Source organism: Schistocerca cancellata, chromosome 7 (assembly GCF_023864275.1).
Source record: "Schistocerca cancellata isolate TAMUIC-IGC-003103 chromosome 7, iqSchCanc2.1, whole genome shotgun sequence".
Lineage (NCBI taxonomy): Eukaryota > Metazoa > Arthropoda > Insecta > Orthoptera > Acrididae > Schistocerca > Schistocerca cancellata.
In genome coordinates this window covers 344,942,964-344,957,190 of record NC_064632.1, presented here as the reverse complement: position 1 = coordinate 344,957,190, position 14,227 = coordinate 344,942,964, and the positions used below count along the sequence as shown (strand labels likewise).

Sequence of the window (14,227 nt, the reverse complement as noted above, 5' to 3'; positions counted from 1 at the left end):
CGCCAAACACGCATACGACCATCATTGGCACCAAGGCAGAAGCGACTCTCATCGCTGAAGACGACACGTCTCCATTCGTCCCTCCATTCACGCCTGTCGCGACACGACTGGAGGCGGGCTGCACGATGTTGGGGCGTGAGCGGAAGACGGCCTAACGGTGTGCGGGACCGTAGCCCAGCTTCATGGAGACGGTTGCGAATGGTCCTCGCCGATACCCCAGGAGCAACAGTGTCCCTAATTTGCTGGGAAGTGGCGGTGCGGTCCCCTACGGCACTGCGTAGGATCCTACGGTCTTGGCGTGCATCCGTGCGTCGCTGCGGTCCGGTCCCAGGTCGACGGGCACGTGCACCTTCCGCCGACCACTGGCGACAACATCGATGTACTGTGGAGACCTCACGCCCCACGTGTTAGCAATTCGGCGGTACGTCCACCCGGCCTCCCGCATACCCACTATACGCCCTCGCTCAAAATCCGTCAACTGCACATACGGTTCACGTCCACGCTGTCGCGGCATGCTACCAGTGTTAAAGACTGCGATGGAGCTCCGTATGCCACGGCAAACTGGCTGACACTGACGGCGGCGGTGCGCAAATGCTGCGCAGCTAGCGCCATTCGACGGCCAACACCGCGGTTCCTGGTGTGTCCGCTGTGCCGTGCGTGTGATCATTGCTTGTACAGCCCTCTCGCAGTGTCCGGAGCAAGTATGGTGGGTCTGACACACCGGTGTCAATGTGTTCTTTTTTCCATTTCCAGGAGTGTATTAACTGCCGTGTACAGCTTCATTGAAGAGAGAAGAAGGTTGCATGGACACAGCATTGCCAAGTCTAGTGGAACTGCACTGGACTGAGGCATGTGAGCTGTCTTGCGGTCATCATCGGTAGCCACGGTATCAGCACCAATTGTGTAGTGTTGTAGGAAACCGTTATCGGTCTTATTTGACAAGCCTTAAATTTACAGTCTCCAGAAGGTTTCTCAGTCAGTGGCTTACGTTGTACGTCGGGTCTTACAGGTGGGCCAGGACTTCGCAGAATTCCTGAGCCCTGACGACGTGCCGGTGCTGCTCACTCAGGGCCGCAACGTCCGCCGCTTCACGCTGACCTACATCTCGCTCGGCGTGCTCGTAACCACTTACTGGCTGTTCACCCCCGTCAGCCCGGAGGGCCTCCCCTTCTTCCTGGCACTGCCCTATGACGCGTCGACGCCCTTGGGCTTTGCCGTCTCTTGGGTCTACTGCACGGTGGGAACGGTGCACGTCGTGGTGATGACCATGGTACTGGACTCCTTCAACGTCAGCCTCATCAATCAGCTACGGATGCAACTAGCACTGCTCAACAACAAAATTGTCAGTCTCCCCAGAGAGAACTCCTCTACACCCGTGGACTCATTACAGACTACTGGCTACTGGGACCTTCACTGTCGACTGGAGAAGTGCGTCCTACATCATCAAGCCATTATTAGGTAAGCGTTTAAGCATTACTCCGCAATAGTAGGAGCACTTGCAAGTTTTAGGCGTTTTTCGCATGCATATTGGGGGAAAGACAAGATGTATTGAGCATTTGTCTACAAGTTCAGTAACACATATAATCAGTGTTATATTTCAGCGAAGTGAGCGCTTTTCGTCATTGTATTACGTCATGTATTGCTTTTTGTGGGGAACTCATTACAAAGAAATGACAGAATCAGGGAAAGAAAAAATATTTTCACTTTATTCAAGATTAAAATTATACCTCGCGCTATTCGTCCACGAGACTCAGAGGGCCATAGACACGGGTTCACAGGTAGATGCCGTGTTTCTTGACTTCCGCAAGGCGTTCGATAGAGTTCCCCACAGTCGTTTAATGGACAAAGTAAGAGCGTATGGACTATCAGACCAATTGTGTGATTGGATTGAGGAGTTCCTAGATGACAGGACGCAGCATGTCATTCTCAATGGAGAGAACTCTTCCGAAGTAAGAGTGATTTCAGGTGTGCCACAGGGGAGAGTCATAGGGCCGTTGCTATTCACAATATACATAAATGACCTTGTGGATGACATCGGAAGTTCACTGAAGCTTTTTGCAGATGATGCTGTGGTGTATCGAGAGGTTTTAACAATGGAAAATTGTACTGAAATGCAGGAGGATCTGCAGCGAATTGACGCATGGTGCAGGGAATGGTAATTGAATCTCAATGTAGACAAGTGTAATGTGCTGCGAATACACAGAAAGATAGATCCTTTATCATTCAGCTACAAAATAGCAGGTCAGCAACTGGAATCAGTTAATACCATAAATTATCTGCGAGTACGCATTAGGAGTGATTTAAAATGGAATGATCATATAATGTTGATCGTCGGTAAAGCTGATGCCAGACTGAGATTCATGGGAAGAATCCTAAGGAAATGCAATCCGAAAACAAAGGAAGTAGGTTACAGTACGCTTGTTCGCCCACTGCTTGAATAATGCTCAGGAGTGTGGGATCCGTACCAGATAGGGTTGATGGAAGATATAGAGAAGATCCAACGGAGAGCAGCGCGCTTCGTTACAGGATCATTTAGTAATCGCGAAAGCGTTACGGAGATGATAGATAAACTCCAGTGGAAGACTCTGCAGGAGAGACGCTCAGTAGCTCGGTACGGGCTTTTGTCAAAGTTTCGAGAACATACCTTCACCGAAGAGTCAAGCAGTATATTGCTCCCTCCTACGTATATCTCGCGAAGAGACCATGAGGATAAAATCAGAGAGATTAGAGCCCACACAGAGGCATACCGACAATCCTTCTTTCCACGAACAATACGAGACTGGAATAGAAGGGAGAACCGATAGAGGTACTCAAGGTACCCTCCGCCACACACCGTCAGGTGGCTTGCGGTGTATGGATGTAGATGTAGATGTAGATGCATTGTGACTATAGGTATGAGCATAATGACGTTTTGTACAGGGTCTCTCAAATCTTTTGGAACAGGTGATAGTGGGTCCACAGTCGATTATATTGATGTAGGGAAGGAATGATCGGAAACGCATCTTTACTATGTTACAGACTTACACAGTGTACACAGCATAACAAATACATAGCTCATAGTAGTCGTTCCAAGTGACGACGGCCAGTCTCAATACATATATTTCAATGGCGCATGCAATCCTGCTGCGCTCTCGGAAAGGCTCTGGGTGTCTGTTTTTCGTTGGAACAGGCGGCAAGTGATAAAATGCCTACATCCCTGGCCACCAAACGGACTTACTTTACACTGCTTAGCTCGTAGTGCATATGTATTGTGACGACTACATGTCCTGCATCAGCTCATTAACGTGTGTCACACGCACACAACTATTCCTGGTGTTAGTTGTCCATTGCATCAGACACCTTGTGGTGTGACCATGTTGAGATGTGTTGTTGTGTACAGTGCATGGGGCTAGTCAAAGATGGAACGTTAATTATCACAAGAATTGGCATACATGCATTTAATGTACGCTATGCCAGGATGTACTGCCCATAAAGCAGCACAAATGTGTAGAGAACGCTTTTCCAGCAGGTGTCATCCTAACTGGAAGACGTTATCTCCGTGGATACCAGCCTGCAAGTGATGGTGTCGTTTACACCACAGAGAGCTCGCCAAGGATCCTGCCGAAAACACATCCAAACAGTAGACTTTGAGAAGATGGTGTTGTATCATGTGGCCGACCACCCACCATCAAATTGCCCGTGAAACACAAATTTCGAAGGATACCATGTAGAGAGTACTGGTGGGACAGGCATTACACCTCCATCAAAATGAACACGCCAAGTGTTGGGACCATCAGATTTTAAGCACCATGTTCATTTCTTTCAATGGATAATTCCCCAACTTCATACAGTATGTATTTTTCATGGATGAGGCCTCATTTACTGCTGATGGTGTTTTCATCACCCACAGTAGCTATGTCTGGAGTGAGGATAATGACCAGGGCACCCAAATCAGTGGCCACCAGCAATGAGTATCTGTCAATATATGGATGGGGATTGTCCAAGTTTACCTAACAGGACCTTATTTGGTGCCTCTATATTTGAACACTTAACGCTACATGACATTCCTGTGAGATGTGCTGCCACAGTTCTTGGACATTATATTGCTTGTTGTCTGTGAACTGATGTCGTTTCAACATAATGGTGCACCAGCCCACTTCGATGTTAATCTTTGTAACCACCTCAACAACACGTACCCTCACCACTGGAATCGAAAGGGAAGTCCTGTTCCATGTCCACCATGATCGTCGCATCTCACACCTCAGTACTTTTTCTTCTGGGATTACATCAAGCTGTTGGTGTATGAAACCCTCGTAGAAACGGATGGATCCGAGCTGACTGTCTTATGATACAAGAGACACCAGGGATATTCGAGAGAGTGTGTGGCCGAATTTCATGGACTGTTCCCATGCATGCATTGAGAAAGGCGGTCGTCACTTTGAACAATCACTATGAGGCATGTTGCTGTTGTGTGGTGTACTCTATGTATGTCCATAACACAACCACTGGTTCCCCACCTCAATATAATCGGTTCTTAACCTACTATCAATTGTTTCAATGTAACCTGGTATAACAGAAGACAGTTTATTTTTAGACTTGTGTGGGGAATGCTGATTTGTTACACAACATTACGCTGTATACCACAATGACAATACTGTTTACAAATTATACTGAGGTGACAAAAGTCTTGGGATACCTCCCAGTATCGTGTTGGACCTCCTTTTTCCCAGCGTAGTAGAACATCTCGACGTGGCATGGACTCAACACCTGGTTTGAAGTCCCTGCAGAAATACTGACCCATGCTGCCTCTATAGCCATCCATAAGTGCGAAAGTGGTGCCGTTACTCGTTTTTGTGGCCATAAATGTCCGGTAGGATTCATGTCGGGCGAGCTGTTCGGCCAAATCATTCGCTCTAATCGTCCAGAATGTTCTGACATGATGCATTTTCATCGACAGAAATTTCATCTTCGTTTGGGACCATGATGTAAACACTGCCCAAACTATTAAGGAGCCACCACCAGCTCGCACAGTGCCTTGTTGGCAATGTGGGTCCGTGGCTTCGTGGGGTCTGCGCCACACTTGAACCCCACCATCAGCTCTTAGCGATTGAAATGCGGACCTATCCGACCAGACCACGGTTGTCCAGTCATCTAGGGTCCAAGAGATATGATCACTAGTTCAGGAAAGGTGCTGCAGGCGATGTCGTGGTCTTAACAAAGGCACTCACGTCATTCGCCTGCTGCGATATCCCATTATAGCCGAACTTCACCGCACTGTCCTAATTGATACGTTCGCCGCACGTCCCAAACGGGTTTCTGCGATTATTTCACGCAGTGTTTCTTGTCTGTTAACACTGACAACTTTATGCAAACGCCGCTGCTTTCGGTCGTTAAGTGAGGGCCGCCGCCCACTGCGTTGTGAGAGCTAATGTCTGAAATTTGGTATTCTCGGTACTGTTTGGTATTCTTGACACTGCGAATCTCGGAATGTTGAATTCCCTAACGATTTCCGAAAGAAAATACCTATGCATCTATTTTCAACTCCCATTCCGCGTTCAAAGTCTGTTAATCACCGTCGTGCGGCCATAATCACGTCGGAAATCTTTTCACATGAGTCTTCTGAGTACAAATGACAGCTCTGTCAATGCGCTGCACTTTTGTACATAGTGTGCATAATACTACCGCAATCTGTATACGTGCATATCGCTACCCCATGACTTGTGTTACTTCACTGTACGAAGTTCAAAGAGGCAACCATGCATCTTCACGTGGGATGTCACCCAACGCCACTACAGAATGTAGAAGATAACGTGTACAACGCTTGACGCTGGACAGAAAAATTGGGTTGGTTCAAAATGATGCCTAATCACCAGACATAAAATTAAATTGCGCGTTCTGGAATAAGATGAGTACACCGAATCACTTCGCCGATTACCCAGCACAGGCACAGCTAACAGTACGTGTAGGAAACATAACATACTGCACTATACCGTACTCTGCAGGTAACCGATTGTGACGTAATAAATTCACCTGAAATACAACAGTGGTAGTTTCCATTAACCCTTACATTATTCAGCTTTCGAGGCACAAAATGATCGGTATTATGAAGTTCAGATGCCTTAAAATTTGTCAAAGATGGCTCGAAAACGTATAATCATTTCAAAATTAACTGACATAACTAAGTAAATTCGATCTTTAAAGCGAAACTGAATAGTTGGTTAGTTACTTCTTCCACAGATCTAATTCACTATAAACGTTATGATGTGGAGCGTGTCAACAGAACGAATATAGATAACTTATACACAACAAAATAAAAATTAAATTTATATTCCTGCTTGCTGTCTATTTACACGCGACTTTTTTTAAATATATGACTAACTATCTCTATTTAATAAATCTTCTATGCTATAGAACCTATCTTAAAGGAGAATCCTCTTGAATCTGCATCTGAAACACAGCTGCTACCTATCAGATATTTTATTTCCGTGGATAGACTGACAATGGTTGTTACAGCTCTATGTTTTACCCCTTTCTGTGCCGAAGTTAGATTCAATAGATGTGTGCCGCTGATTATTTTTCCTTTTAATGTTGCACTTGTGAATACCTCTGTTACTTTTAAACTTACGTGTATTTTTGATAACAAATTCTAAAACTGAATAGTGCATTTGAGGCTGTGGTTAATATTCTCAACTGCTTAAAGAGATGTCTGCAAGATGTATGTTTGAGAGCTCGACAAAGAACTCTAATTATTTTCTTTTGTGCAATGAATATACACTCCTGGAAATTGAAATAAGAACACCGTGAATTCATTGTCCCAGGAAGGGGAAACTTTATTGACACATTCCTGGGGTCAGATACATCACATGATCACACTGACAGAACCACAGGCACATAGACACAAGCAACAGAGCATGCACAATGTCGGCGCTAGTACAGTGTATATCCACCTTTCGCAGTAATGCAGGCTGCTATTCTCCCATGGAGACGATCGTAGAGATGCTGGATGTAGTCCTGTGGAACGGCTTGCCATGCCATTTCCACCTGGCGCCTCAGTTGGACCAGCGTTCGTGCTGGACGTGCAGACTGCGTGAGACGACGCTTCATCCAGTCCCAAACATGCTCAATGGGGGACAGATCCGGAGATCTTGCTGGCCAGGGTAGTTGACTTACACCTTCTAGAGCACGTTGGGTGGCACGGGATATATGCGGACGTGCATTGTCCTGTTGGAACAGCAAGTTCCCTTGCCGGTCTAGGAATGGTAGAACGATGGGTTCGATGACGGTTTGGATGTACCGTGCACTATTCAGTGTCCCCTCGACGATCACCAGTGGTGTACGGCCAATGTAGGAGATCGCTCCCCACACCATGATGCCGGGTGTTGGCCCTGTGTGCCTCGGTCGTATGCAGTCCTGATTGTGGCGTTCACCTGCACGGCGCCAAACACGCATACGAGCATCATTGGCACCAAGGCAGAAGCGACTCTCATCGCTGAAGACGACACGTCTCCATTCGTCCCTCCATTCACGCCTGTTACAACACCACTGGAGGCGGGCTGCACGATTTTGGGGCATGAGCGGAAGACGGCCTAACGGTGTGCGGGACCGTAGCCCAGCTTCATGGAGACGGTTGCGAATGGTCCTCGCCGATACCCCAGGAGCAACAGTGTCCCTAATTTGCTGGGAAGTGGCGGTGCGGTCCCCTACGGCACTGCGTAGGATCCTACGGTCTTGGCGTGCATCCGTGCGTCGCTGCAGTCCGGTCCCAGGTCGACGGGCACGTGCACCTTCCGCCGACCACTGGCGACAACATCAATGTACTGTGGAGACCTCACGCCCCACGTGTTGAGCAATTCGGCGGTACGTCCACCCGGCCTCCCGCATACCCACTATACGCCCTCGCTCAAAGTCCGTCAACTGCACATACGGTTCACGTCCACGCTGTCGCGGCATGCTACCAGTGTTAAAGACTGCGACGGAGCTCCATATGCCACGGCAAACGGGCTGACACTGACGGTGGCGGTGCACAAATGCTGCGCAGCTAGCGCCATTCGACGGCCAACACCGCGTTTCCTGGTGTGTCCGCTGTGCCGTGCGTGTGATCATTGCTTGTACAGCCCTCTCGCAGTGTCCGGAGCAAGTATGGTGGGTCTGACACACCGGTGTCAATGTGTTCTTTTTTCCATTTCCAGGAGTGTATTTTGTCTAAGAGAGCAGGTTCCCCAGAATGTTATCCCATAAGACGTCAATGAATGAAAGTTAGCAAAACATGTTTACTTACTGTTTTCTACATCCCCAGATTTGGCAGTTATTCTCATGAGAGAAGTAGTTGAACCTAGACTTTTAGCAAGTACTATTTTTTTATAGTTTACGTTTTCATCAATATTCACACGTGAGAGTTATGATATTCTACCCTGTTTATTATTTGTTGTTGGTATGCTAGGTTAGTTGGAGAGAGAATATTTTTGACAGTAGAAAATTGTGTCAACTGCGTTTTTTTTAAGTACAGAGATAGCCCATTTGAGCAAAACCGTGCAGTAACTTTCACAGAAACATCATTTACTGATTTACTATTCTGATTCAAATAAAATGCAAATCATTAACGTAAAGCAAGAACAGCAGTGGGTCAATAATCGAACCCTGTGGGACTGACAAATGTGTGTGAATTTCTAAGGCCCCAAACTGCTGAGGTCATCGGTCCTTAGACTTACACACTACTTAATCTAACTTATATTAACAACAACAACCCACACACACCCATGCCCGAGGGAGGACTCGAACCTCCAGCGGGAGGGTGGGACTAACACTGTAACATAAGGTACCAACTGGTGATATTCTGTCTTTTAAAGATTTTATTATGTAATCAGTAGAATAGCCTTTTCAAATCCAAACTGTGATTAGATAAGTAACCCATTATCACACAGTGATGTGACAAACCTGGAGTACATTACATTCTCAAAAGATTTTGAACGTGACATATGAAGTGACGATTGGTATTAACAACTGTGGAGTCAACCTTTCCATGGGATACTAACAATGCCATTTTTTAAACTTTCGGGGAAAACATCCTGAGTTAATGGTACATTATGAAAGTGACATCCATTACACATAATAGAGCCTCCAGTTTACAGTGTCTTATTGGAGATATTATCCTCCCTACATCAACATTTTAGGATCATGATGATCTTCCCCATTTCATATGTTCCCTTATTTCAGATAGAAATGTGACATTAATGCGTGATTCGATGCACGTCCTTTTATAAGCTTCTTCGGAGTATAGTGTACAGCAAGAAAGGCACTGTTAAAGCTTTTCCGCCACTTCCCAGTGAAAGAGAACTGTCCTCCATAATTCATTAGCATTTCTGATTGTTGTAGCTTAGGGTCACTTCTGGAAGATACACATACTTCTGTATATGGCTGCAAAACCGAGCACCCAACTAATTTTTTGAAGCCTATGGTAACATCTGTCGATAGCTTGTGACTCTTCCAAGTCAATAAGCTCACCATTGTGAACAGAGGCTATTTCCTTTCGTCGGTCCCCATATTATCAACATATCATGTTGAGCATGTAGGAAACATGTTTGCACTAAGATCCATAGGCCATTTTTCTAAATGAAATGTGGTATTGCGGAAGACGCCGTGCAGTCTCTCTGCGATGTGGAAGTCAGATATCTATTACAGGCCTCGAAATGCATTTTTAGGATTTTTCCATTAAAAATTCTTATGTCTCTGTAGAAAAAAACTGAACATAATTCGTGTGTTGAGTAATTTGTATTGTGATAGCGTCCATCACGTGAGCATCTCTTGCAACCATTAAACAATCGAAAACACAGCAGCTGTGAAATGAGTCAGTGACCATCTGTGATCGTGTCTGCTAAGTGTATGTAATCTGAAAGATAATTTTCCATCAGGTCTCTCACTTTTCTGCTTTACAAGGATACTCGGCTGACATCTTACAGCGTGTGTCCTCGTGGTTGTTTTGATTTAACAGGAACTCAGACTTGCTGGAGAGGTCCCTAAAAGGGATGTTGCTGGCACAGAGCCTCTCCATCGGCGCCGCTGCCTGCTTCCAGATGTTCGAGGTCGCCATGGTGAGTGACTGCATTCAGCCATCTCTATATGTAGTACACCTTGAGTGCATTGTGAATTGCTAGTCAGTCAGTGTGAGACGGTCCAAGAAGTAGGTTGTGAGTGGACGATGGGAGTTACCAATGCAGAAAAAGCAAACATAACGACATCGTACCTAGCAATTACGAAACATAATGCCGATATGGAAACGACTCGCTCTAGACTCCTGCTGCAAACACCACATACATTCTGATTTACCCTACTTTTAGTTTGTTAATGTCAATAAACGTTGTTTCATTCAAAACAGTTTATGTTTGCACAAAAATACACTTACTAAGTATTACTACAGTTTTACTAAGTATTATTACAATTTGTTCATTAGCTAGCAATACGAGGCCCTGACTACCAGTCCATTATGTAAAAACCACACATCAATAGCACTTTCCATTTCCGCAATATTTGTTGCAGAAGTCTTAGGTGATTTACCCTGTATAGGAAGCAAATTGATAAGAGATAGTACTGGCCCCAACGCTACACAAAACAGCTCAGGACACAGCCGCAGAAGTAATGAAAAAGGCATGCCGAATTTAAAAGAACATAAAACCCTTAAAATTGGCGAAGTTTAAACGTAGTTTGAATTTTAGCACGAATTACAGTGCGAGGTGCGTTTAATAGTTTCCACAACGAAACTCTTGTCTCGAAATCTGGCAGAAAACCCAAATATATTGTGGTTGCATGTAAAGTACACCAATGACAAGACGCAGTCAATACATTCACTGTTACAATAACAATGGTGACGATACTGATGACAGTGCCATTGAGGCAGAGGTACTAAATACATTTTTCCGAAATTTCTCCAGCAAAGGAAACGAAATATATATTCCAGAACGCGAACCAACAACAGCTGCCAACATAAGAAACATAGAAGTAGATATCCTCGGTGTAGTGAAGCAGCTTAATCACTTAATAAAAGCAATAATTCTGGTCTAGATTGCATACCAGTAAGGTCCCTTTCAGAGTATGTTGATACAATAGTTCCATAGTTATCAATCATGCGGACTGTATTGTGGGTGATCAAACGCTTCTCATCGGAAACGCTGCAGGAGCGTCTTCATTTACTGAAAGATCGTACCTGAAGAATGGGGAGTTGAACAAGTCACACCAATACCCAAGAAATGAAATAATAGTAATCCACTGAATTACAGACCTATATCGCTAACGTCGATTTGAAATAGAATTTTGTACATATAATGAGTTCGAAAATTATGAATTACCTTGTAGAAAACACAAACAGCCAACACGGATTCATAAAATATCGTACTGGTGAGAACGCAACTCTTACTGTCACAAAGTAAACAGTACTATCGGCGGGGGATGTAAGATTGATGCTATATTTTTAGATTTTCAGAAGGCTTTTGACACTGTTCCTCTCAAGCGACTTCTAACCAAATTGCGTGGCTATGCAGTGTTGTATCAGTTGTGCGTCTGGATTCGTGGTTTCCAGTCAGAAAGGTCACAGTTCGTAGTAATTGACGAAAAGTCATCGAGTAAAACAGAAGTAATACCGTGCGTTCCTCGAGGAACCATTACATGCCCTCTGCTGTTCCTCATCTACGTAAGCAAGTTAGGAGACAATCACACAAATAATGTTGTGAGGAACACAAAACAAGGTCTGTGTTTTATTGGTAGAAAACTTAGAAAATGCAACAGGAGCACTAAAGAGACTGCAAACGCTACGCTTGTCCGTCCTCATTTGGAGCATTGCTAAGCGGTGTAGGATAGGAGTGACGGAGCAAATCGAAGTCCAAACAAAGTCAGCTCGTTTTAATTTACAGCGAAGTAGGGGAGAAAGTGCCACGTATATGACAATCGAATTAGGGTGGCAATCATTAAAAAAAAGCGTTTCTCGTGGATCCAGAATGTCCTCATGAAATTCCAACCACCAACTTTCTCCTCAGGGTGTGAAAATGTTTTGTTGGCGTCCACCTACGTATGGAGAAATGATACTCGTAATAAAATAAGAGAAATTAGAGCTCCCAAGGGAAGATTTAGGTGTTTGTTTTCTGCTTGCTGTTCGGGAGTGGAACGATAAAGAAATAGCTTAAAGGTCGTTCGAGGAACTTTCTACGAGGCACTTAATTGTGAATACCAGACTAATTATTTAGATGTCGACGGAGACCTCTATATGTAGGCCGCAAGCAATTTATGTCTGAATGCATTGATGAAGAGTTATGGCCGACGTGGTTGAATGCATTTTGCGGTCTTTGCTAATAACCATAAAATCATGAGTCAATCAAGTAACATGATCCCGCAAAGTATCCCATGTATGTGCCTAAGAAAATCTATTCTAAAGACACTTGAGTCGATTCAAATGGTTCAAATGGCTCTGAGCACTATGCGACTAAACTTCTGAGGTCATCAGTCGCCTAGAACTGAGAACTAATTAAACCTAACTAACCTAAGGACATCACACACATCCATGCCTGAGGCAGGATTCGAACCTGCGACCGTAGCGGCAGCTCGGCTCCAGACTGTAGCGCCTAGAACCGCACGGCCACTCTGGCCGGCAAACCACTTGAGTCAGCATGGTTCGTTATTTTGCATCGTGAGTAAAGATTTTCAAGTCCGATACTTTCTGACACAACAGTCCATCAGAGAAGGCATATCTCTCATATAAATGTTGTTTTCAAAACGTAAAAGAATCCATTCTGGCAACAATTCTGGCGTTCCAGCACGTATGACATAGTACAACAGTGATGCCAGTTGCAGATAAGATCTCCAGATGATTATCGAAGTCCTACAATGAGAAACTATAGGATGAACTCCAACTTTTTGTATTCAGTGTTACACGCTAGCCTGTTTGGTGATTTGAGGGGCTGAATCGTACCCGCGAGCGACCGGTACTAGTTTGACACTTCTTCAGCAGCACAGATTGTTACGCTGCTGACGTAGCATGACCACAATCGTCCAATTTGCACGTCTGCATTGTGAATTATATCGCTGCGGCCAGCCCATTGGATGCTATATCTTATTCACTATGTCATCCTTCTGTTGTGTCAACGACACTGTTCTGTGTATCTACTTCTTGTAAAAAGGTACATGCTAAAATCTTTCTGAAGTATCAGTTCGCTATCTGATCTTTCCAACCACGACTAGTATAATGATCTTGATCATATTGAGCACCGCAAAAGACATTAATATTAATGATTAATGAAAACCACCACAGCTGTATTACCGTACATTCATTGTGTTACAGCTGGTTATGCAGACGGAACCGCTCCTAACGAAGCAAATGTGTAATAACACAGGTGTGCTTGTTTCCATTAATCATCAACATTGTTACTGAGACATTGCAGCCCCCTTCCTACCACGCTGGACTAGCCCTCTCCATAAAGTTCTGCCGTAGAGAGTGAACTCTCTCCTGTTGTACCTGATCAGTAAATAGTTCTTATTATACATGTTTTCTTTGTTCTTCGACCTCTATTTTCCACAGTCGCAGATATACAAGCTTTATAGGTTAAATATCATCTTTCGCATCTCTAATGAAAGACTCATTAACACCAATCGCGTTTCGCATTATTCTAAAGTTGTAATAATATGGTTTATTTCCTTACAGTTTGTTTACTAGTATCATGAAAAGTTCGCATGTTTTAGCTTACTACTATAAACGCTATTAATTCTTATCGTTACACACGGCTTTTTGCTCCCTAAGACATTCTTGCTGTTCTTTGAGATAGTGCTAGATTTTAGTATACAGTACTTTTAGTATACAATAGTTTCACTAACTCTAAACATATTCACGTTTTTCTGTTTCGAAGAATTGCTGTCATCTCGCCATTATGTGTACTTTGTTTGCTATTGCCCGATGCGTTCGTCTTTTGTTGTTTTTTTTTTTTTTTTGGTAGTGGGAATGAGTTGTTCTTTCTCCACAGTATGTTTTATTAGTTTAAATAACGTCTGGTTGCTAACTTTGTCTCTTCATTTGTTATGTGTTTCTTCCCTAGCACTGCTCTTAGAATCTTGAAGTTTTTTTCTAGGGTTAGGAGATGTCTCTTGTTACTGAATCTATTTTCATATCCTTTTGTGTTTTGGTAAGTTGGCAGTTCTCTTTACGGGGATGGTCTGCAAATGTTGAATGGCTGGAGCCATATTTCCAGGCTCTTTTGCGTTCCTTATACATTAT

The 14,227-nt window shown here is 44.3% G+C and overlaps 1 protein-coding gene across 1 annotated transcript in view; it reads left to right on the top strand.

Annotated features, from left to right (window-relative positions):
- LOC126092764 (odorant receptor 13a-like) overlaps positions 1-14,227 on the top strand; it is a 74,280-nt gene that overhangs the window by 14,386 nt on the left and 45,667 nt on the right. The window contains exons 2-3 of the mRNA XM_049908491.1: positions 1,010-1,458; positions 9,968-10,067. Of these exons, the coding sequence (XP_049764448.1) occupies positions 1,010-1,458; positions 9,968-10,067 (549 nt within the window). The remainder of the gene's footprint in view (positions 1-1,009; positions 1,459-9,967; positions 10,068-14,227) is intronic.